Source organism: Protopterus annectens, chromosome 3.part0 (genome assembly GCF_019279795.1).
Source record: "Protopterus annectens isolate FY-2018-M chromosome 3.part0, PAN1.0, whole genome shotgun sequence".
Lineage (NCBI taxonomy): Eukaryota > Metazoa > Chordata > Ceratodontiformes > Protopteridae > Protopterus > Protopterus annectens.
In genome coordinates, this window is record NC_056731.1 from 944,402,217 (window position 1) to 944,427,544 (window position 25,328).

Genomic DNA, 25,328 nt, shown 5'->3' on the forward strand with positions numbered 1-25,328 from the left:
TGCAGGTATGCCTCTTAGGTCCAAGGTTACGAGCCAAGCCTTCTTGCCCAGCATGGGCAGTAGCTGTAGAGTCAACATCTTGAATTTTGGAACTTCCAGAAACGTATTTAGTATAGACAGGTCCAGTATTGGTCTTCAGGTTTTGTCCTTTCTGGGTACTAGAAAGAGTCTGGAGTAAAATCTTTGCCCCTGCTCTTGTTGTGGTACTTGCTGAATGGCCCTCATGTCCATGAGGGCAGTAATTTGTTTTTGTGCCTCTGCCCATTGATTGTGTGGCAGGTGTGGCAAACCTTTTGACCTTGGTAGGGTGTGAAAATGGAACTTGTAAGCCTTGGGACACTGTTCAGGACCCATTTGTCTTGGGTAATTATTTGCCAATTCGATGAAAAAAGTGCTAGTTTTCCCCCTAAGGGGGCTGCCAATGGAAAGTGCTGGGATCTGGTAGAGGAAAGTCATTGGGACAGTTTCCTGTAATGTTGTGATTTGTCTTCTCCGCTTTTGGAGGTAGGAGCACCTTATTGTTTAGGCCTGTATGAACCTTGGGGCTGAAATCTACCTCTGGGACGCCTGTATCTGCCCCTTTGTGGTCTGTTTGCCACTGGAAAGGACCAATTTTTGAGGGCCAGTTCCTGCTAAACCTGGGTGGCTGTACCTGTAAGAAATCCTTGACTGTCTGCATGGATTTTGCTTTATCCTCCATTTTTTCAACACCTCTTCTGCTTTAGTACCAAAGTATCATGCCGTAATGGTGCAGCTAATAATTTTGCTTTAACATGATCAGGCAGATTCTGTTCCTTTAACCAAGAATGCCTCCTAATAACAGATCCTGTAACAGCGGCCCTGCAAGAGGCCTTCAGTGAATCATAATCACATTGCAAAGTATGCTTTCCCACTTGTTCAGCTGCATGCAATAAATCCTGCAATTCCTTGTTCTCTGTACATTCAGCATTTGTCAACATTTTATGTTTAAGCAGTGACATTAAATATTGCTGATATTTAAGCATATGAAACTGACAATTTAAAGCCCTTATAGCCAGGGGAGCAGAAGTGTAGACCCCCCCCCCCATCTGTCTAGAGCCCTAGAATCCCTATCAGAGGGGACAGGGTTTTTGCAGAGGAAGCTTTAACCCCTTTGGGACCCTGAGATATAGTTTTGGGGTCAGGTGCGGGGTTTTTAGATAGGAACTCATGAGAATCCGGGACCCTGTAGTATCAGTCTGGTTTAGCTGGTGCAGGGGATAGAGAGTCAGGTGACAGGCTGGACTCTGAAAATACATCTACAATGTCCAGAACAGGTGGAATAGCAAGGAGTCTGTGCTGAGGAAGTAGCAGAAAGTCTGAGCCTTTTCTTAGATTCCGAATAATCTTGGCTCTCCCAGTGGAAATGCTCCCTCATGGTATGCAGGGTTTCCCTAAAATAATAATCCTCAGGAGGAGAGGCTGAAGGGATGGATTCTTCAGCATCAGAATCCTCATAGGGAAACATGGAGTAATCCTGTTCAGAAGAGGAATCAGAGGAAATGGAAACCTGATCAGAAGAATCATACTCTGCCTCTTATCAGGAGTGAGATGGGAGCCTCTGATCAAACTAATTAGGTCTTCGGTCATTTTGAGCCTCTGTTTTTTAGGCATGGAAGTCTAAGAAGGAGAATGTTGTACTTGTTTCTTTGTCTTTAGAGCTGCTTTAGTCTTTGAAGCTGAAGATGGCTTAATATATAGTTGTGTAGGTCTGAAGACACCCTCAGAAGCCGATGCCTGGCTCAGCGGCTCCAGACCCATCTGAGATTTCAGAGTGTCCAATACCTTGAGTTTCCAGAGGCCCAGTCAGCTCCACGTGGGAGTTGGAAGCGGCCTGTGGCTCTGAGGTAGTGGGCGTCAGGGGCTGCAAAAGCGCCTCACTGAGAACTGGCGACTGGCCTAGCAGGGGCTTCGTCTGTTTTGGACCTCGGATGCCTATCCTTTTCCTTGCGTTTTTTGTAAACTCCAGTTGTCGGCTGGTCCGACGGCATTATATAATTAAATCTTCGGCCACAGTAATGAAATGCAAAATCGAACAGACGCTTGATAGTGCGTTGGTTAAATCTAGCACAAAACAGACAGCTAAATACAGTAAAAGTGAAAATCCTTATGAGGTATTTGCTTCCCACAAGAAATACAATTGTTAACTTTTTCTGATATCTATCTGGAGCAAGAAAAAAGTTTCAACGGGGTACTTAGCTTTAAAGACTACTTCGGTTCTGAAATTCGGATTTGAAAATCTCAGGAGTCGGCTGACCGGCACTTGCGAACTGCTTTTGCTTCGGGCACCGCGCGGCAAGAAAGACTGAAGAAAATGGCGTCGGCTGCATCTTTTATACCCCTGGCGCACTGACGTCAGGGAAGAGGCGACAGCAACCGACGCCGGACCTAGACTTTGGAATTTTGGCTGACTGAGGGTAGCCTGCTATCAGGATAACCCAAGAGTAATGACTGCAACAGTGAAACATGATGAACATCTGGTTCAAAGCTCCAGAGAGCACCCCTGCATTAGCAGGCTATAATTCACACCACACCTTTCAGTCACCTAACCTGGACGAAAACACTGAAGGCGGAGGCGTGTCCATATTCATTAAGGATATCCACACCTCCAGGCTAGTTGCTCAGCATAATGCATCAGAGATTATCCAAGTGCAACTAACTCTGGGCAAGACCGCAAAATCCAAATTGTAACTTGATACAGATCCCCCACCATTCCCCAGGATTCCCACTCCTCATTTCTTGATACACTGGAAAATATTAGGGTACAACCCAACACCCTAATAATGGGCAATTTCAACTACTCCATCATTAACTGGGAAAACTACTCATGTACCAAATCTGTTGCTCAACGTTTTCTGGAATTCATAAATTCCAGTGCCTTGGATCAACTTATCCACACCCCCACCAACGGCAGCAATATCCTAGATCTGGTCATTACCAATATGGGCGATGGGTGTTCCACACCAGAGGTCAATTTCTTGTTGGTCAGACCTGACTACAAGCTAATCACCCTAGACATCCACATCCTGCCCCCACCCCCATTAGGGAAATCACCGTAAAAAATTTCTCCAAAGACAACTTCACACTTAAGACAGAAGTAGCAAACTTCACGGCACCCATACAGACAGACAGAGGCAAGACTGCTGAATCCTACACAAATGCACTTTATAAGCACTTGCACTAGTGCATGGATCATGCAATCCCCAACAGAATCAAGATGCTAGTCTCCAAAAAAAAGGAAGCCAATTTGGTAAAGTAAAGAGTAAAATCCCATGATTGGAGGAACTCCCTGGTCAGCCTCAGCAAGAAGCCGAGATCCCTCCACACAATCCTCCAAAGCTAGTTAAGAAAATAAAATCGCCACTGATTCTAAAGACAACCACAAAGCATTCTATAGCTATGTCAAGCATCTCAATGGCAACACTCAGATCTGCTCTGTGTTGCAGCACAATGGCACTAAATATAAAGAATCAACTGATATTGGTAATCAACACAAAAGTTCACCAAACAAGTGAAATATCAAAAACGCGGCTCCTAGTATCAAAGGCTGTCCTCCGTACTATCCGTATATTTGACTGGACTTGTGACTACTACTGAATAGGAGTACGGAGGACAGCCTTTATTGATACTGGCAACAGCGTTTTTGATAACCAACTGATATTGCCAACAGCCAAGATAGGTTCAGTGCTAACTTTACCCCCCTCTCACCCCCCTAAAGGTCCCATCTCTATACCTGAAGAATACAAAGTTCCTGCAATCATGGCTACACAGGTAAAAAAAAACACTCTCCAAAGCCAAGAACACAGCATTCATGGGACTTGACAACATCCCATGCTATGTTCTACACAAACTGCAGAATGAACTGGCACCCCACCTAAGCACCATATTCAATCATAGCCTCACCTCAGGATGTGTGCTCACTGAATGGTGCACAGTGACAGTTATCCCACTCCACAAAGGGGAAGCCACCATGGACCCTGGGAACTACCCCCCCCATTAGCCTAACGAGCCTGGTCTGCAAGGCCATGGAACGTATCATCCCAGATCTTATAAACAAACATTGATAATCTCCAAACTCTGGACACCACCCAGCTCGGATTTGTAAAAGGCAGATCATGTCTTCTAATCCTGATAGACTACTACTTTGAAGCAGTCACCAAAGCCGTAGATGAGGATAAGGTGGTTCACACAGTCTATTTAGATCTCGCCAAGGCTTTTTGACACCATCCCCCACTCTGGAATTATAAACTCACTAAACTAGGTATAAAACCCTATGTCACAAGATGGGCTGCCAACTGGCTCAATGACAGAACCCACACTGTGAAAGTAGCAGCCTCCAAATCAGACTTCATACCAGTGACAAGTGGAGTACCACAGGGCTCACTCCTGGGTCCTCTCCTCATGAACTACTATGTAGATGGTAGTCTACTTAACACCAAAAGTGTGAGGAGACCTTGGGACACAGGTGGACAGTACTCTCTCCTTTGATAATCACATTGCCACAGTAGTCAGGAAATCTTATGTGGCACACATCACAAAAGCTTCTCGCCCAGGAAAAAGAGGTCATTGCTCCCCTCTACTAGTCACTCATTAGACCCATTATAGAGTACAATGCCCCTTTTGGTATGTACCTCAAGACATCTACAACTGGAAAGGCCGCAGAAATACCTCACAAAGAGGATTACTGGCCTTAAACAGATGCCAGCTTTACTCGTCGCATATCGCCTACTCAGAGGAGATCTCTACCTAACATACAAAGCGATGTCAAAACCAGAGCTGTTGCACATGCTCCACTTAAAGAAATCCCAATCCCTCCAAGCTACATGCTCTAGGGACCTAAACCTTGTCACCACAATAAACCGAACATGCTGGAGGGATATAGACTACTGTCCCAGAGAATTCCCATACGCTGGAACAAACTATCTCATTAGCACTCAAGAAAAATCTTGATGATTGGATGGGAAAGAGGAAATTTACCATGGGGATCACCTCTGTGGCTCTGCTCATCAGGGGCACAGGAAAATAATTTTGTTGGGTGGCGAAAGCCAGGGTACCTTTTTGGCTAGGCTTAGATAGGCCCTAGGGCCAATAGCCTAATACCTACTTATGATTTGAACAGCTAAACTGCAGCTAACAAGTCTGGAGATTTTATGCAACTCTGGCTGTAATCAAACAGTCTTCCAACACAATACTTCAAGAAATGTTTTAATGTTAAGATCAGATAAATGCATAGAGTATAAAAATACAAAGTTCCAAAAACCAAATTGTTTTTAACACACCGACATGAGAACATTTACTGCATTTACAAACATAGTAATGTACTTAAAATTATACATTTATAAGGAAATGGAAAACATTAAAATTTACCCTAAACATTCAACAATACTTTTAATATGTTCATTTATCAGTAATCTGACAATTCAAATGTACAAACACTAACTAAAATAAAAATGCTTATGTGCCATGCACAAAATTTAAGTCCAAATAAAAATGGCATCAATTTTCCAGAAGATAAAAGTCAGTCAGAATGACAGCCTTCAAGATGAATGAATGAAGGAGGAAACATAAAAATCTGTTTACAAAAGTAAATCTGTTGCAGGTGCATTTCTTCAGAGACTGATCAGGGGAAGGGGAAGCTGCTCCATTTTCTGTATACAGAAATCACGATATCAGCTAAGAATGAGGAAAACAAAAGGTTAATTTCATTTTAAAGAACACATAGCTTGCAGCATCACTAATACTTAGTTCACATACATTTTGTAATATAACACACCACCTAAAAAATCTGCCAGTTTACAAATGAGTACTAGTCAAGTAAAGAAGTATTGCAAGTCAGTTACCATAACATTCAATCTTGGAGAAATGAAAAGTAAATCTTAACATTTCCCACCTGTCTTTTTCCCTGCAAAGGCAAGAGATACAGAATCACACTTCCATAAAAGACAAGGCACTGATTTGCTTCAACCTTTATTTATTTTTTTATTTATACACACTCCTGCATGCGAAGTGCAGATGGTAGCAGAGAAGAAACTGATTAAGACAAATACCTAATGCAAACCCATCTCCACAGCTTTCGTTATCCTCAGAACTAGACTAACCTCATTCCCCAAGAGGAAATCAGCTAGATACTTGGCAGAAAGAGAATAGCCATTTTCTTTCGAGGAGGTGTCAAAGGGTACATGTGCCTGCTAATAATTTAGGCAGTTTAGGGTGCTCCTTCCAAACTGTGAGCACAGAAAGCATTTACTGGAATAATGTGTAGTACACCCCAACCCCTGAACTGAGAAAGAAATTAAACGCCTATGCCTCCTCCTGCATAGGTAAATGAAGCAAATCTTCTAGAACACCTGCACTGTGCCTGCAAATGGTCCACTTAGATCATGTACTATCCTAGCTGTTGTTGTCTTTCGGCTTTTCCTGGTTAGGGGTCGCCCACAGCGGAACTCCGGTCCGTTAACGATTGGCAGATCCCTCACCTCAGACTTAAAAACACCAAGTTAACAGTATGTTTCTGTTCAGGGATAGTGGGGTAAACCTGCACACAGCAAGGGAGTTGTGGGCCAAAGAGCTGTAGGCACCCTCCAGATGGAGTCTTGTGTAACCAGGTAAAACGTTAGCATGGCCAGTTTGCAACAAGGATGCTAGCAGTTCCACTACCGTCTGCTACAGTACATTATCGTGGCAATCCCTTATTAATCTGAGAATTCCTAATTCTCCAATCTGAAGGGAGCACATCAGGACTAGGACAGTACAGCTGTGTACACTTACCATAAATGTAGATGGTAGAGTGTATTCACTGCAGTCATTACATTTGGGGTAATCTGCTGGCAGGTTTGCCCTCAGTCGGCCTGATTAACAAAGTTTTGGGTCCCGCGTCTGTTGCTGTCCCTTCTTCCATGACGTTAGGGGTATAAAACGTGCAGCTGATGCCATTACATCAGTTTTTCTTGCCCCACATGTCAGGTGCACCCCCCAAATGGGGAGCCAAATATTTAAGTAATTAAAAACACAAAAATATACCCCCAAACAAAAGCAAATACACCAAAAAAAAAGTTATGTCCTTACCATAACGTTCCATGTGGAGTGTTCATCTCGCCTTTGTTCTTATACACTGGTTCGGAGCCGATCCTCGACTCCGAGTCGGCCGCATCACAAAGCTCTGCATCTCGGAGAAGCAGAGACCAGACTATATCCCACAATCCTCCCTGCCATTACTCAGATCTAGTTTGCAAACAAACCAGACCGATAACCCAACACCTCAGGTGCAAGAACTACACACTCTCTCAGGCATCCAGAGACACTCTCTCACCATAGTAAGTAACTAAGGGTAGTAGCATATACCCCATGAGACACAGGACCATATACCCCGGAAGGGGTTAAGACATATCAATCAGAATCTAGTCCTACCCGTTCTTCCAAAACACGTTTGGGGGGGGGGGATGCAAGAACAAAGGCGAGATGAACACTCCACATGGAACGTTATGGTAAGGACACAACTTCTTTATGTGAGTGTTCAATCTCGCCGTTTGTTCTTACACACGGGTAGCGTCTCTAGCTCCGTCACCCCGAGTGACTCATGGAAGAACGTTCCTAAGCACAGTGGAACCAAAAGATGTCCTATCTTTGGAGGCTTTGTCAACTCTATAATGAGTGAGGAAAGTATGTGGCTTAGACCACGTGGCTGTTGCACAAATCGTGTCCAAAGGCAAACGAGCTGCATGAGTCAAGGAAGTGGACACGGATCTGGTAGAATGGGCCTTAGGTTTGGTAGGTAAGGACTGATTTGACTTAAGAGTATACGAAGGCTATACAATCAGCAAGCCATTTAGATAATGTACGTTTTGTAATTGCCATGCCCTTTTTATTGTCTGCAAACGTGACAAAGAACTGATCTGTCTTCCTGTAACTTAGTCCTATCCAAATAAAATCTTAACTGCCTGTGAACATCCAACTTGTGCAGCATATACTCCAACCTGTTAGTATAGTTCTTGAAGAAGGTAGGGAGTTCTATGGATTGGTTAATATTTGTGATTGAACATACCTTTGGAAGGAAAGATGGATTTGTACGTAGAGAGACTATCCGGATGGAAAATCAAGTAAGGTGGTCTGACCGATAATGCTTGCAGCTCTGAAACTCTTCGAGCTGAAGTAACAGCTACGAGGAAAAGTGTCTTCCACGATAAGAACTTTAGGAGGCAGGAAGAAGCAGGTTCGAAGGGTGGCAACACGAGTTGACAGTAACAAATTTAAGCTCCATAGAAAGAAAGGCTTCCTGACGGGCGGCCGAAGATGGAAGGTTCCTTTCATAAAAGCGTTACAAAGTCTTGAGACAATGGGAGAACCGTCCTCACCAATATGGAAGTTCGATATGGCTGCCAACTGTACTCTTAGTGTGGAAGTAGAGGCTCCTTCGTGGAAGAGGATAGATAAAAATTCCAATACTTTATGTAGAGGAGCTACCAGGGGGTCTAAGTGCTGGCTAGACGCCCAGTATACAAAGCGTGTCCATTTACTCCTGTAGAGTTTTGTGGAATGTGTTGAACTGCCGGAGAAAGTAGATCAGACCTGGCTAGGCAGGGAAGCGGAGCAGCCAAGCTGCTAGTTTAAGGGACTGAAGAGATGGGTGAGGAACTCCCAACGAATGGGTCAGATCTGGTATTGGGTCCAGAATCCACGGTTCCTCTGTTTGATGGGCTTGAAGAAAGGGGAACCATATCTGCCGAGGCCAGAATGGGGCTATGAGTATTATTGTCCTTTCCAGGTTCCTGGCTTTCTGTAGAAATCTGGGAATCAAGGGAGTAGGTGGGAATGCATATAGGAGACCCAGGGGCCAATCGTGTATCAGTGCGTCCCTGGGGACATCCCCCGGAGGGGGTAGAAGGGCAAAGTAGCTTCTGCATTTTGCATTCAACGGGGAAGCAAATAGATCACAGCAAGGCTGGCCCCATCTGCGGAAGATCTTTTCCGCCATCTGTGGATTGAGGGACCACTCGTGAGGTAACAGGATGGCTCTGCTCAACCTGTCCGCAATGACGTTGGATGACCCCGGGATGTGCGTTGCTATCAGAAAATGACCCGTGGACTCTGCCCATTGCCAAATTCTCAAGGCCTCTCTGCATAATGGGTAAGACCTGGTTCCCCCCTTGCTTGTTTATGTACCAGACTACAGACATGTTGTCTGTCTGAACTGCTACTGTTCCTAGAGGTAAGAGGGCTTGGAAGTGTTGCAACGCCAGGAACACCGCCCTCAGTTCCAGAATATTTATGTGCAGGCTGTACTCCATGTTGGACCATTCTCCTTGGACTGTTCTTCCCTGAAATAGACCCCCCCCACCCTATCAGAGAAGCGTCCATGGTTATTGTGGCCGTCGGACTGGGTAGAACAAACGGACAACCCATAGTGAGATCCTGACTGTACACCCACCATGAGAGATCTCGTCTGCAAGAGTCTTATCAGAATCTCGTGCGCTAGGGGTAAGTGCTGGAATGACCACTGCGCGAAAAGCAGCCATTGGAGGATCCTCATGTGTAACCTTCCCATAGGAACTGAGATCAGGGACGCTGCCATTAGTCCCAAAATTTTCAACACCAGTTTGGCTGGGGCTTTCTTGCTCTGTAGTAGAAGAACCTGTTTGAGGGTTGATGCCCTTATTGGAGGGAGCTTTAGCAGTGTTAATCGTGTATCCAGGTCTGCTCCGATGAATGAAATATGCTGTGAGGGCGATAAGCAAGACTTTTCGAAGTTTATCGAAATCCCTAGGTGGGAACAAAGGTCGACGTAGTCTCGGACTTGTATGAAGCGACGCTCGGTGGTAGCGGTGAGGAGCCAGTCGTCCAGATAGGGAAACACCTGGAATCCTTGTCGTCTCAAGTGAGACGCAACTACTGCCATGCATTTGGTGAATACCCTGGGGGCTGAGGTGAGTCCAAAGGGCAGAGCTCGAAACTGAAAATGACTGGCTCCCAGCCGGAAGCGCAGGAGATCTCTGGACGGTCTGGCCATCTTGATGTGGTAGTACACGTCCGAGATCTATCGAGCACATCCAAGCGTCCTTCTGTAAAAATGGAAGGATCGATTGAAGCGTGACCATCTGGAACTTTTCCTTCTTCACGAAGGTGTTGAGATTGCTGAGATCTAAAATCGGTCTCCAGTCCCCAGTCTTTTTTGGAACTAAAAAGAGCCTTGAGTAAGTTCCGGATCCTCTTTGGTCCGCCGGGACTGGTTGGATGACTTTTTGAGCAGCTTTGAAATTTCTATTGCTGCTGGGCTTCGCAGATGGGGTGGCACATCTGGAAACCTTCTTTGTTGAGGTGGAGTTGATATGAAGGGGATTTTGTATCCTCTGGTTATAATGCTTTTTACCCAGGAATCAGAAGTAATATTTAGCCAGGCCTTTGAGTATAAAGCCAAGCGACCCCCGACTGCCTCCAGAGCAAGACAGCCAGGCCTCCGTTCAGGAGTGCTGGAAAGGCTTCCCAGGGACGGTATCCCTGTCGCCTTGGTTATGCGGACCCCCTCTGCTGCTGGGGCGGCGTCTTCCATTTCTACCCCCCCCCCCCCTGCCTCTGGAGGGGGAGAATCACTCTGTGTGGCTTGGAAAGATCCCAGAGTCTTACGGAACCACATTTTCCCACCTCGTTGCCCTTTGGGGTACGGTCTAGCTGGAGCGGAAAAACAGACCCCAACAGCAGACAGGGTCTTTTCCTCTTGCTCACACAGAGTCAGTCTCCTTCACCTTGGGCCCGAAGAGTGTGGTGCCAAAGGGGGCGTTGGCAAAGGAAGACTTGAAAGCTTCCACAAAGCACAGCCGCGTCCAGGATTGTCTTCGAAGAGCAATCGCTGAAGCTGCAGCTCTACTCGATCCTTCAGCCGCATACGAGATGAGCCTCATGGAGGAGTTTGCTATGGTGGTAAGGGTGTTAAGTTGTGCTGTTACCTTATCTGAAACAGCAGCATCTGTGTTACCCTGGAGGGTAACAGTCAGCTCCTTGATGAGATCCCTCTGCAGACGTGTGAAATGTGTCAAATAGTTTAGCGAACGCATGGAAAAAGTCTTTGAACTAAAAACGTGCTTCCCGTATCTGTCCATAGTCCTAGAATCCTTATGAGGATGAACAGATGAGGAAGACTCAGACATCTCCTTTTTCGTGGCTGCCGCCACCACCACAGCGTCGACAGGAACTCCCTTGGTGAGAAGTCTTGTCCTGGGGGGGGCGGTGATAAATTTGCATGTTTTTCGAGGGACTGGCTCCACTGTGTCAGGTGTCTCCCACGCCCTTCGAGCAATGAATTCCATTAATTCATCGAAGGGCGGAGTCACCCAGGAGGTAGAAGGTTGAGCCCCAAAAGCCTTCAGCAGCACCGACTCGTCCTCAGTGGGGGCTAGGGACTGCCAATCACCCCTCTGTTTCAAGATCTCCAGGATGTCCGCTAATGACATTCTCAGTGGGGGATTTTGGGGACCCCTCTGCCTCATCCAAGTCTGTGTCAGACGTTAGAGATTCCTGCGGAGAATCTATGCGCCACCTCTTGCACAACCTTTTCCTCGGGACCTCAGAGGGGGCTTCCGGTGAGGCCTCCAAGGAACAGGGGGAACTCTCTGGGGGTGGCTAAGGCAATGGGGCTCTACACTTCGGATGGGTCGTGGGGGCATAAACAGAAAGTGGCCCTTTAGGGGAAGAAGATGCCTCTGATGAAGTGGTTGTCTGTGCAGACAATACCTTCTTAAGGTGAAAAGCCCCTGAACCCCAGGCCGAGGACTCCCCAGGTTCCGAACACGGGAGCATCCCAGACACGGGGCCGTGGGCTCTGACCCAGAGGACGGAGCCGAGCCAATCTGCGCTGAGGCCCCGAGAGGGAGAGTCGACACCGAAAGGTCAGTACGACTCTCTGTCCTGGAACCGAGGAGAGACAGTCGGCTCCGTGACTCACCTACCGGTTCAGAAGGAGTCGAAGTCAATGGTGTCGATCGTGCAATGGACGGTTTCGGCACAGAGGGCTCCACTATCAGCTCATCCTCTCCCGGCTCAGAGAACTGGATGGGTCTCGAAGGAGGACCTGTTGGAGACATGGGGAGGCCTTCTAGTTTCGACACCAACTGGGAGGAAACTGCAATAAACTTGGTAAGGGCCGTGTTTTCCATGAGTTTCTGCATGACACGATCCACATCTCTCAGATAACGGTCTGGAAGAACGGGTCGAAGGAGCCGAAGATGGCACCGACCGAAGAATGGATGGTGGCGGCAGCTCCAACACCAGTTCCAAGATCTGGGGCTCAGTGAAAGAAACATTCAACGCTCGGCCCAGAGGTCTGTGGAACCGGCGAATGAACCTTCGAAGATGAACTCTGAGCCGATGACATGGGCTCCGACATCTTCGACCCCTTCAAGGACTTAGAAGCCTGATCCGATTTGTCTAAAGCCTCTTGAAAGGCAGGCTTAAGCAACCCTCTGTCTAAGAGCTTCCTGCGTCTATCTGTCATGACCCGCCCGCTAAAGGAATGACATATAGAGCAATCCTCTTGCAGGTGGAGAGGACCAAGACAGTAAACGCAGGACGCGTGGTTGTCAGTGATAGACATTCTTCTGCCCACACTGACATCTTTTAAAGCCTGATTTAGCTTTCTCCGACATGACTGTAGAAGTAATGACACTTTACCAGGTTAATAATAAAAGACTAACCAACTTCTATATATATACACACATATATATATATATAATAAATATATGTATATACATATACATATATACATATATATATATATATACACACATATACATATATACATATATACATATATATATATATATATATATATATATATATATATATATATATATAACGTGAATGTCTATACAAGTGTAAAAGAACTCAAAAAAAAAGGAACCACACCCAGACTATAATCCACACAAGAGAAAAAAAAAAGAGTAGGCCACAAAATGTGTCTTAAGAATAATATGAGAAATAATATAACAGTAATACACACACACTTCTATACTATACTAACTCTTAAAACTTATTTTTACAAAAAAAGTAGCAGTTTATCTGAAAAAAGCAAAAAGTTATCAAATTCTCCTCTGGTCCGAGCTCTCCTCGATCCGATCTGTTGCAGCGGCAAACTAGATCTGAGTAATGGCAGGGAGGATTGTGGGATATAGTCTGGTCTCAAGCTTCTCTGAGATGCAGAGCTTTGTGATGCAGATGACTCGGAGCAGAGGATCGGCTCCGAACCCGTGTGTAAGAACAAATGGCGAGATTGAACACGCTCACATAAGGCTTTTAAGCCTAGTAAAGGAAAGTAGAGGTATAGTAAGAGAAAAACAGGGGGCTGGAGGGAGGGTAAAGTACAGCTGTGTACACTTACTATAAATGTAGATGGTAGAGTGTAATCACTGTTGCAGTCATTACATTTGGGTAATATGCTGGCAGGTTGCCTTCAGTCGGCCTGAATTCCAAAAACAAGCAGACGCCATTTTCTTTAGTGTATGTGTGTGTGTGTGTATTATATATATATATATATGCAACAATACAAACTACCTTCATCTACAAGCAAATACACCACATAGGTTGTAGAAGATAAAGGAAATAAACTCCAGAATGAAAGTGGGGATGGCAGGCGGGTAACCTGGACTGCAACAGTGAATACACTCTAACATCTACATTTATGGTAAGTGTACACAACTGTACTATGTTCTTCGTGTTTCACTGTTGCAGTCGTTACATTTAGATAGAATCCCAAAGCTATGGATGGGAGGCTGGAGCTAAACAGCATTAGGGGTGGCTATAAGGCCCTGCAGAACTGCAGTGGCAAAGCCTGCCCTGGACTTGGGGTAGAGGCAAATGATGATGCTTTGTAAAGGTGTGAACAGAACTCCAAGTAGCAGCCTCTAGGAATGTCTTTGGTTGGTACTCCTCTGAGAAAGCCTGCTGATGTAACTGCAACTCTGGTGGAATGAGAACCAATGCCCTTGGGCACAGGTTTGCCATGGTGCAAATAGCAGAAACAAATGCAGTGGCTTACCCACTTTGAAAAAGTCTGCTTTGAAATAGCCTTTCCTTCTGATCCTGCAGCATATGTCACTAGTAATTGCTCAGTTTTTCTTAGAGCTTTAGTCCTGCTCAAGTAGAATCTTACCTGTGTACGTCCAAGGAATGGGAATGTAGAATTCTCTCCCTTGTTCTGTGGATTTGGATAAAAGGTTGGCAGATGAATAGTTTGGTTAAGAGCCACACTGGAAACCACCTTGGGCATAAATGAAGGATTGGTCCTCAGAGACACCCTGTCTGGGTAAAATATGATAAAAAGGCTCCACAGCCATGACGGCCCGTAAGCTCTGAGACTCTTCTTGCTGAAGTAATTGCTAGGAGCAGAGCTGTTTTCCATAAGAACTTTAGATCTGCAGTAGCAGCTGGTTGAAATGGAGGCAGGGTGAGCTTTTCCAACACATAACTGAGGTACCATGCAGGTACTGGTGATCTTCTGGAAGGCCTTAAATTTTTGGCTCCTCTAAGATACTGCTTTAGTAAAGGATGAGAAAAGACTGGTGGCTCTGTATTGTAATGAGCCAAAATGGCAGAGGCATGGATTTTTATTGATGAGAAAGAAGACCTTTATCAAGCATCGCAGTCAAGTATTGTAATATCTGAGGAATATTTGGTTCTGCTGTATCAGGTCCTTGTGCTTGATTCCAAGCACAGAATCTCTTCCATTTATCAGCATAAGATTTTTTAGTACTAGGCATTCTGGCTTCCAAAATGACATCCATCACAGCTTTACTGAGAGGTGCTTGCATAACTACATGATCAGCCATGCTGCCAGGTTCAGTGTTTGGAGCTGATTGTGCAGGATCTGATTGTTTTGCTGCGACTAATTGAGGTCTTTGAGGTAAGGTCCAAGCTGGATATTGAGACAAGTTCCTTAGGACTGGGTACCAGAAATGGCGGGGCCAGTCCGGGGCAATTAGTATCATCTTTGGTTTCTCTTGTCTGACTTTTAATAGGACCTTGGGAAGAAGCGACCACAGCTCTCTCTCTCTTCTAAGTCAGGCAGAAATTAGAACTGATCAATTAAGGACTCATTCATAAGATAGAAGAGGTCACTTAAGGTTAATCATTTGTTAACTGAGTGGGTGGAGCTAGGAACTAAACCTTCTATTTAAGGGGTAAAATATTTCAGAGCTTTACCAGAAAGGCTCATCCAGACTCTGCTACACTTTGCTGTGAAGGAAAGGTTAGTTTGCTTTTATTCTTTGTATTTTGTATTACTTTACTGCCTTTCTATAGTTTGAATACTGTGGTTTTCTTTACCTTGTGTTTTACTTGCATTCTGCTTTAACAGCATATTAAAACTTCGAGAGACCACAGCTCTCTCTTCTGAGTCGGGCAGAATTTTTTTCCGCCCCTGCCCTCCCACCCAGTTACAGTTGTCTTGTTAAATACCACTGTCTTTCTAGTTGCCTGCCTCTTATGTTAATCTGACCATATATCTCATTTCATCTCTACTTTCACTGGCTTGTGAGAGTAATCACAAAATCATCATTTTTGAAATCCCTCCCCTTGAACTATTTAAATTTATTGCCCATCCCTACTGTATTCCATAGTACCAGAATACAAAAGTGATCACCCTTTTCAACCCATCTTGCTGTTTTAAAAATAGTAGCTCTCCACTAAACCTTAACTTTTTAAACAGGTAAAAATAGAAGTTATGTCCTTACCATAACGTTCCATGTGGAGTGTTCATCTCGCCTTTGTTCTTACACATGGGTTCGGAGCCGATCCTCGGCTCCGTGCCGGCCTCTTGCAAGCTTCTGCATCGAGAAGAAGCTCGAGACAATCTAATACCCACAATCCCCCTCTGCCTTTACCTCAGATCTAGTTTGCAAACAAACCAATCTACATAAAAGCACATTCATGCTTACACACATAAACATATCTGAACAGACACATATAAACATATATGTGTATACCAACTATGTACACAGAATAATAGCAGTAGCAAAAAATGCTTCTGGCCAGGCATCAAAGAACGTTCTTCCTAAGGGTGGGAGGGTGGGACTGTAAGAACAAAGGCGAGATGAACACTCCACATGGAACGTTATGGTAAGGACATAACTTCTATATGTGATAGTGTTCAATCTCGCCGTTTGTTCTTACACATGGGTAGCGTCCCTAGCTCCTTGATCCTGAGGAACTCACGGGAGGACGTTCTTGAGCACAGTGGAACCAAAGTTTGCCCTGTCCCTAGAAACCTTGTCTACTTTATAATGAGAAATAAATGTATGTGGCTTAGACCAGGTAGCAGCCGCTGAAATAGCATCCAGAGGTAGGTGAGCTGCATGAGCCAAAGACGTGAATATCGATCTTGTGGAATGTCCTTTGGGTTTGTGTAAAGGGTTGATCTGCAGAATCGTAGACATAGATTATACAATCCGTTAACCATTTAGAAAGAGTTCTTTTGGTAACTGCAAGTCCTTTCCTGCTATCAGCAAAAGCCACAAAGAGTTGATCTGTTTTCCTGTGATCTTTTGTTCTATCCAAATAAAACCTTAGCTGTCTGTGAACATCTAATTTGTGTAACATATACTCCATTTTGTTGGAGTGGTTTTTGAAGAAAGTGGGTAATTCAATGGACTGATTAATATTGTTAATGGAACATACTTTAGGGAGGAAGGATGAATTGGTTCGAAGAGAAACTCTGTCAGAGTGAAAGATCAAATAAGGGTGCTTGATGGAGAGAGCCTGAAGTTCAGACACTCGTCTAGCAGAAGTAATGGCTACCAGAAAGAGTTTTCCAGGACAAAAATTTTAATGGGCAAGAAGAGGCAGGTTCAAAAGGGGGCAACATTAATTTAGATAGCAACAAGTTTAGACTCCAAGGTGACGTGGGAGATCTGACCGGTGGTCTAATATGAAAAACTCCTTTTAAAAAGGCTTTACAAAGTCTGTGAGCCATAATAGGAGCTCCACATTCTTCCACATGGAAATTCGAAATGGCAGCCAATTGAACTTTTAGAGTAGCAGGAGAAGCACCCTGATGAAATAAGTCTGTTAAGAACTCTAATATCTTATTCAAAGGAGCTATAAAGGATCCACATGGTGTGTCTTGCCCAGAATACAAACCGTTTCCATTTGCTAGTATATGTTTTCAGTAGTGGAAGCTTTATGCGAAGCCACTAATATATCCTGGACTGCTGGTGACAAAAGATCAGACCTGGCTAAGTTGGGAATTGGAGCAGCCAAGCTGCTAGATGGAGTGACAGGAGCGGGATGGGGAACCCCTGACGAGTGAGTCAATAGATCTGGCTCTGGGTCCAGAATCCAGGGTCCCCGAATGCAGTGCATTTTCAGGAAGGAAACCAAATTTGACGAGGCCAGAATGGAGCAATGAGGATTATCGTCCTGTGTAGGTTCCTGGCTTTCTGGAGAAACTTCATATCAGAGGAAATGGGGAAATGCGTATAGGAGTCCCGGGGCCAATCGTAAACCAGTGCGTCCCTGGGGACTTCCCTGGAGGGTAATAGGGCAAAGTAGCTCCTGCATTTGGCATTCATTGGAGGCGCAAACAGGTCGCAGGAAGGCTGGCCCCACGTGCGAAAAATCCTTTCCGCCACTGACTGTTTTAGAGACCACTCGTGCGGTAACAGAATTGCTCTGCTCAGCCTGTCGGCTATGACGTTGGATGACCCCGGGATGTGCGTTGCTATTAGAAAGCGACCCGTGGACTCCGCCCACTGCCAAATTCTCATGGCCTCTCTGCATAGTTGATAGGACTTGGTTCCCCCTTGTTTATGTACCAGACTACCGACATGTTGTCCGTCTGAACTGCAATAGTCCCTAGAGGAAGGAGGGGAGCAAAGTGTTGCAACGCTAGAAACACTGCCCTCAACTCTAGAACACTGATGTGCAGATTGTACTCCAAATTGGTCCATTCGCCTTGGACTGTCTGTCCCTGAAAGATGCCCCCCCACCCTATCAGGGAAGCGTCCGTGGTCACCGTAACTGTGGGCGTGGGTAGCACAAACGGCCTCCCCTGGGAAAGGTTGCACGTTTGAAGCCACCAGTTTAGATCTGTTTTGCAAGTCTTTGTTATAAGAATCCCGTGTGTTAGAGGTAGTTGTTGAAATGACCATTGAGCAAACAGTAGCCATTGTAGGACTCTCATGTGCAGCCTTCCCAGGGGAATTGCAATAAGGGAGGCTGACATGAGGCCCAACATCTTCAGTACTAGTTTTGCAGGAGATTTCCTTGACAAGAGTAGAAGACGTATGTGAGTCTGCAGTGATAATATCCTTTCTGGGGGGAGCTTCAGAATTAATTGACGTGTGTTTAACTCTGCTCCTATGAACAAGATATTTTGTGATGGCTGAAGTAAGGATTTTCCAAAATTTACGGAGATCCCTAGGTGAACACACAGTTGAAGAACATAGTCTCTGGCCTGCAGTAGTTGACGCGGGTGGTGGCGAAAGGAGCCAGTCGTCCAGATACGGAAACACCTGGAATCCCTGACGTCTCAAGTGAGACGCTACCACTGCCATACATTTGGTGAAGACCCTGGGGGCTGAGGTCAGACCAAAGGGCAGGGCTCGAAATTGAAAGTGACTGGCTCCCAGCCGGCGCAAATGATCTCTGGATGCCCTGGCCATTTTGATGTGGTAGTATGCATCCTCTAGATCTATTGAGCACATCCACTCGTCCTTCTGTAAGAATGGAAGGATCGATTGAAGCGTGACCATTCGGAACTTTTCTTTCTTGACGAAAGTATTGAGGTAGCTTAGGTCTAGAATGGGCCTCCAGTCCCCTGTTTTCTTTGGAACTAAAAAGAACCTTGAGTAAGTTCCGAATCCTTGCTGGTCCGCTGGGACTGGCTGGATGACTCTTTCTAGCAGCTTTGAAATTTCTAAAGCTGCTGGCTCTCGCAGATGGGGCGGTACATCTGGGAGTCTTTTCTTTGGAATGGGATAGGATAGGAAGGGTATGGAGTAACCTCTGGTAACTACGCTTTTTACCCACTTGTCTGTAGTTATACCTTGCCAGGCCTGAGGGTATAAAAGCTAAGCGACCCCCAACTGCCTCCAGAGCAGGACAGTCGGGCCTCCTCTCAGGAGTGCTGGAAAGGTTTACCAGGGAGTGTATCCCTGTCACCTTGATGTTGCGGACCCCCTCTGCCGCCAGGGCGGCGTCTTCCACCTCTGCCCCCTCCTCTGCCTCTAGAGGGGGCATCACCCTGTGTGCCTGAGAAAGACCCTTGGGGTTTTCGAAACCACATTTTCCCACCGCGTTGCCCTTTGGGGTACGGTCTAGTTGGGGTGGAAAAACGGACTCCGACAGCAGACAGAGTCTGCCCTCTTGGTCACACCGGGTAAGGGGCACCTTTACCTTGGGGCCAAAAAGAGTGGCACCGTCAAATGGGGCATTTGTAAAGGAAGACTTGAAGGCTTCCAAAGGAGCATAGGCGCATCCAGGATTGTCTACGAAGAGCAATCGCTGAAGCTGCTGCCCTACTCGAACCTTCGGCTGCATAAGAAATCAGCCTCATGGACGAGTTAACAATCGATGTTAGGGTATTAAGTTGCTCTGTCACTTTCTCTGAGACAGCTGCATCTGTAGTACCCTGGAGGGTATCTCCCAACTCTTTGACTAGATCCCTCTGCAGGCGTGTAAAATGGGTCAAATAGTTCAGGGACCGCATGGAAAAAGCCGCTGAACTAAAATGCGCTTCCCATATCTATCCATCGTCCTAGAATCTTTATTAGGCGGATGGACAGAGAAACGACTCAGACATCTCCTTTTTCGTGGCTGCAGCCACCACCATAGCGTCTACTGGAACTCCTTTTGTAAGGTAGGACTTATCCTGAGGTGCTGTGATGTACTTGTTCGGTTTCCTTGGAACAGGTTCCACTGTGTCAGGAGCCTCCACGCCCTTGATCAATAAGTTCCATTAGTTCGTCAAGGCGGAGTGACCCAGGAGGAGGAAGGGCGAGCACCAAATGCCTTCAGCAGAACTGACTCATCCTCAGAAGGGGGAAGGGACTGCCAGTCACCTCTCTGTTTCAGGATCTCCAAAATGTCTGAAAAAGAGACATCTTCTGAAGGTGACTTAGGGGACCCCTCTGACTCATCTAAGTCAGTATCAGATGTTATGGATTCCTGTGGAGAATCCAAGTGTCTCCTCTTACACAGTCTCTTCCTAGGGACTTCCTCGTGGGAGCATCCGAAGAAGCCTCGGAGGAAGAGGGGGCACCCTCCAGGGGTGGCTGAGGCACTGGTGCCAGACGCTTGGATGTGGCCGTGGGTGCAGATGAAGACAAAGGCCCTTTATGGGGAGGAGAAACTGCTTCCACTGATGTGGTTGTCTGGGTAGACAACACCTTCCTCATCAGGTCGAACGCTCCCGGGTCCCGCATCGAAGAGTCCCCCGGTTCCGAAGAAATGGGAAGAATCCCCGACACAGGCATCGACCCCGAGGACGGAGCCGAATCGATCCGTGCCGAGGCCCCGAGGGGGAGAGTCGGAACAGACACGTCGGTTCGACTCTCGGCCCCGGAACCAAGAACAGACCGTTGGCTCCGAGACTCCGGTACCGGGTCCGACGGAGTCGAGGTGAGGGGAACAGACCGAGAAAGGACGGTTCTGGACCCGAGGGCTCCACAATCAGCAGATCAGCCTCTTCCGGCTCCAAAGACTGAATCGGTCTCGGAGGAGGAATGGATGGAGATACAGGAAGGCCTTCAAGTTTCGACACCAACTGGGTGGAAACCGAAATAAGTTTAGAGAGGGCCGAATGCTCCAACAACTTCTATACCACGCGATCCACATCGACATCCGAAAGTTTGGAGGAAGAACGGGTCGAAGGAACCGAAGACGGAGCCGACCTCAATATGGCCGAAGGAGGGAGCTCCATCACCGGTTCCAAGACTCGAGGCTCAGGAACCGACACCAGTTGAACACTCGGCCCCGAAGTCTGTGGAACCGGTGATCTAACCTTTGAAGAAGAGCTCGGAGCCGATGACTTAGGCTCCGACGTCTTCGATTCCTTAGAGGACTTCGATGCCTGGTCAGAAGCATCCAAAGCCTCTTGGAAAGCTGGTTTCAGTAGACCTCTGTCCATCAGTTTCCTGCGCCTATCTGTCATGACCCTCTCACTAAAAGAGTGACAGATGGAGCAATCCTCTTGTAAGTGAAGAGGGCCAAGGCAGTAGACGCAGGAACTGTGGTTGTCAGTGACCGACATTTTTTGGCCACACTGACAACGTTTGAAACCAGACTTTGCTTTCTCCGACATAGTATAACAATATATAACTACAGAAAAACACAGTCAATCCGAGAAAAAAGTCACAATCAGGTTAATGTCAAATCCGTTAAATTGTCTCAATATGGTAGATGTGAAGGGTGTAGGCCCCGATACAAAAATACCGAAAATAAGGTTAACGGTACCAAGGAATTACGGAACCACAACACAGTCACACTTGTTAATACAGATATCAACTAGAATATATTTCTTAATAAAATACAACAAAAAAAAAGTTATATCTTAGCTTAGAAACTCTCGAGCTAGCTCCCAACGATGCGTATGCAGCAGCGGCAAACTAGATCTGAGGTAAAGGCAGAGGGGGATTGTGGGTATTAGATTGTCTCGAGCTTCTTCTCGATGCAGAGCTTGCAAGAGGCCGGCACGGAGCCGAGGATCGGCTCCGAACCCATGTGCAAGAACAAACGGCGAGATTGAACACTATCACATCTTAAGTTACCTACTTTCACATCTAACTTCTCTAGTGCACACTGCAGTGTGCATTTTTTTCCATTTTACCTTTAAGCATACCTGTGACTAGCACTTGCTCTAATACCTGCAGGAAAGCACTAGGAAGCCTTAAACTGATACAAGTACTCAACTCACCTTGTTAATAAGGAGAAATTAATCGTAGGCACTAAACAGACTATAACTGCAAAGAACCTTAGCAAGGGAAAACAGCTCCTGTAATTAAAAAAACACCAAACCGGGCATGTCCAAGGGCCAGCTTCCGGTGATTTCTCTTGTCCACCTGGTGAATCTGGGCATACTGGGACAATGCAGCAATTGTCTTATGTACACAGACAACCCTCTCCACCATACCACCCAACACTACAACCTGTGAGAGATGCACATACATAGCCAAACTGGAAGCAAAGCTCTCTCCACCCAAGACAACTCAAGCAACACACAGCCCTTCTAAACCCACACCACCAACACCCACACATAGCAACATTAAATCCACATATGCAGAGGCCCTTAACTGTAACCTGCCCAAGCAACAAGGAACTCCGAAGATGAAACCCAAACAAACCGCAATCACAACCAAAGTGTCACATAGCTCACACCACCAGTGTGCCACCCAGAAATAGCCCCTAAGGCAAGACAACGTACCTAACACTTCAGTGTGCCTGACTAAAGTCACCTATGACTAATAACTCACTCACCAGGCTGAACAAGGAAAAAATTACAGTCAGCTGCCTGTCGGGTGCCAGGATCCGCCACAACACATGCACTCAAGTCAGTCCACAGCAAGTATAAATATGACTCTGTCATTGTCCATGCTGGAGTGAATGACTTGAGATGTACCTCCCTGAACTACATGAAAAGACATATGGAAGAGCACTCTGATCATGTGGCCTAGGCAGGTATGACCCCAGCCATGAGTAGCATCCTGCCTTCACCCAGAATGATACCACAATACAAGGGCAAAATGATTGATATCAACAATTGGCTAAGCTTCTGGTGTCAAAGGGGATCCAGTATCTGTCTGCCTGGGACGACATGATCGACAGACCACGATGCTCTGCCAGAGATGGTCTGCACCTGTCACTCCTGGGATTCAGGTTACTGGCTAAGGCTCTTGCCACCCCTATAGTGCCTTTTTTAGGCAAAGTTCAAAGGACAAAACTACCACCGCAACAGGTAAAGCATGCAAATTCTGAAGGTAATGCTAATCAATGCTAGAAGTCTAAACCTCAAAATGAACTCTCTCGAGGCACTCCTAAAAATGGAGAACATCTATATCTGTGCAGTAACAGAGACCTGGTTCAAGGCTCCAGAGAGTACACCTACAATCGGCCACCAAACCAGGACCGAAACACTAAAGGTGGAGGAGTGTCCATATTCACCAAGGATATTCACACCACCAGGCTAGTTGCTTAACACAATGCGTCTGAAATTCTCCAGGTGCAACACTAGGTAAGACTGCAATCCAAATTGTGGCTTGCTACAGATCCCACACCATGCCCCAAGATTCTCACTACACCTTTATAAACATACTAGAAAATATTACGATACAACCAAAATTCCTAAAACTGGGTAATTTCAACTACCCTGCCATTAACTGCGAAAACTACTCGTAACAAACGTTGCTTGGAATTCATAAATTCCAATGCCCTGGATAAACTAAATCCATAGTCCCACCAGGGGCTCCAATATCCTAGACATTGTCATTACCAACATGGGAAATCGATGCTCCATACCTATGGTCACCCGCTCGTTGGTCAGGTCTGTCCATAAGCTAAATCACCCTCAACATCCACATCCCACCCCCAACCCCCAGTAAGGAAACCTGCATAAAAAACTTCTCCAAAGCCAACTTCATGCTACACAAATCAAAAGTGACAAACTTGACACGCATGCAGACGGGAACTGAAAGTTCGACTGCTGAATCCTACACCAAGGCAATGTATGAGCACATCCACTCATGCATGAATTGTGCCATCCCAAATAGAACCAAGATGCTCTCATCCAAAAAAGGGAAGCCAATCTGGTGTTCCCTTGCCATAAACAAACTTAACAAAAGGAAGAAACTGATGAGGAAAATCCCAGGATGCAAAAAACTCCCTTACCAGCCTCAGTAAGAAGCTGAGATCCCTCAAAATCCTCCAAAGCTAGATACAAAAATAAAATTGCCAAAGACTCCAAAGACAACAAGGCATTCTATAATTATGTCAAGAATCTAAATGGCAATGCTCAGATGATCTCTGAGCTACAACAGAATGCCAAGAAATATACTAATCCCAAGGATATTGCCAATATCCTGGCAGACTGATTCAGTGCCAACTTCACCCCCTCAAACAGCCCATCTCAATACCAGAAGATTGCCAAATTCCAGTAATAACAACCACACAGGTAAAAAAAAAAAAAAAAAAACACTCTCCAAAGCTAAGAATACAGCATCCATGGGACCAGACGACATCCTGGGCTGTGTACTATATGAACTGGCACCTCACCTAAGTGTCATGTTTAATCATAGCCTCACCTCAGGCTTCGTGCCCACCGAGTGGCGCACAGCTACAGTTATGCAACTCCACAAGGGGGGATCCACCTTGGATCCCGGGAACTACCGCCCCATCAGTTTGATGAGCCTGATCTGCAAGGCCATGGAACATATGATTATGGAACTTATAAACAAAGACATTGGCAACCTTTAAACACTGGACCCCACCCAGTTTGGGTTCGTGAAGGGCTGATCTTGTCTTCTGAACCTGACTTCTTCGAATCAGTCTCCAGAGCCGTGAACAAGGGTAATGCAGTCCACACAGCCTATCTGGACCTCGCCAAGGCCTGTGACACTATCCCCCACTCTGGAATCAGACTTACTAAGCTGTGCATTCATCCCTACATCACTCGGGTTGCCAACTGGCTTACCGACAGAACCCACATGGTAAAAGTAGCAGACTCCAAATCCAACTCCAGACAAGTGGAGTACCTCAGGGTTCAGTCCTGGGACCGCTCTTGTTTGGCATCTACTTCTCTGAAGAAAAGGCCAACACTAAGGGACTCTGGCTAACCAAGTTCGCAGATGACTGCAAACTGGGAAACATTACTGAATCCCCAAATGATGTAGATACGCTACAAAGGGGCCTTACAGAAACAGATGCTTATTGCCACAGCCACGGGCTCAAGCTGAATCTGGGCTCCCCCATTTGCTTGTCAATCCTTGGTTCCAGTTTCCACTCGTGTGGGTCCATGACGTCTTGGATTAGTCCATCTGCCAGTGTACTTAGTTTTCCTGGCAGGAACTGAGCTTGTAGATTCACTTGGTAGCTCAAGGCTGTGTTCCACAATGCCATGGCTAGTCTGCAAGACTGTCTGTAAGAGTGTCTACCCCCCTGCTTGTTTATGTACCACATGACCGTGGTGTTGTCCGTTTTAACCATTAGTTGTCCTGGAAGAATGTGGTCATTGAAGGCTGCCAGAGCATTCCGTACAGCTAACATTTCCTTTTGATTAATGTGTAGGTGCATGTGACTTGAGTTCCATTTGCCCTGAATGCACTTCCCTGCCAGGGGAGCCC

General features: G+C 46.1%; 1 protein-coding gene across 3 annotated transcripts in view; it reads right to left on the minus strand.

Moving 5' to 3' along the window:
- Positions 1-5,210: 5,210 nt before the first annotated feature.
- DEK (DEK proto-oncogene) overlaps positions 5,211-25,328 on the minus strand; it is a 1,116,206-nt gene continuing 1,096,088 nt past the window's right edge. For all 3 annotated transcript variants that reach the window (XM_044065276.1, XM_044065275.1, XM_044065277.1), the window contains exon 12: positions 5,211-5,691. In XM_044065276.1, coding sequence (XP_043921211.1) covers positions 5,680-5,691 — 12 coding nt within the window. In that variant the 3' untranslated portion in view covers positions 5,211-5,679. The remainder of the gene's footprint in view (positions 5,692-25,328) is intronic.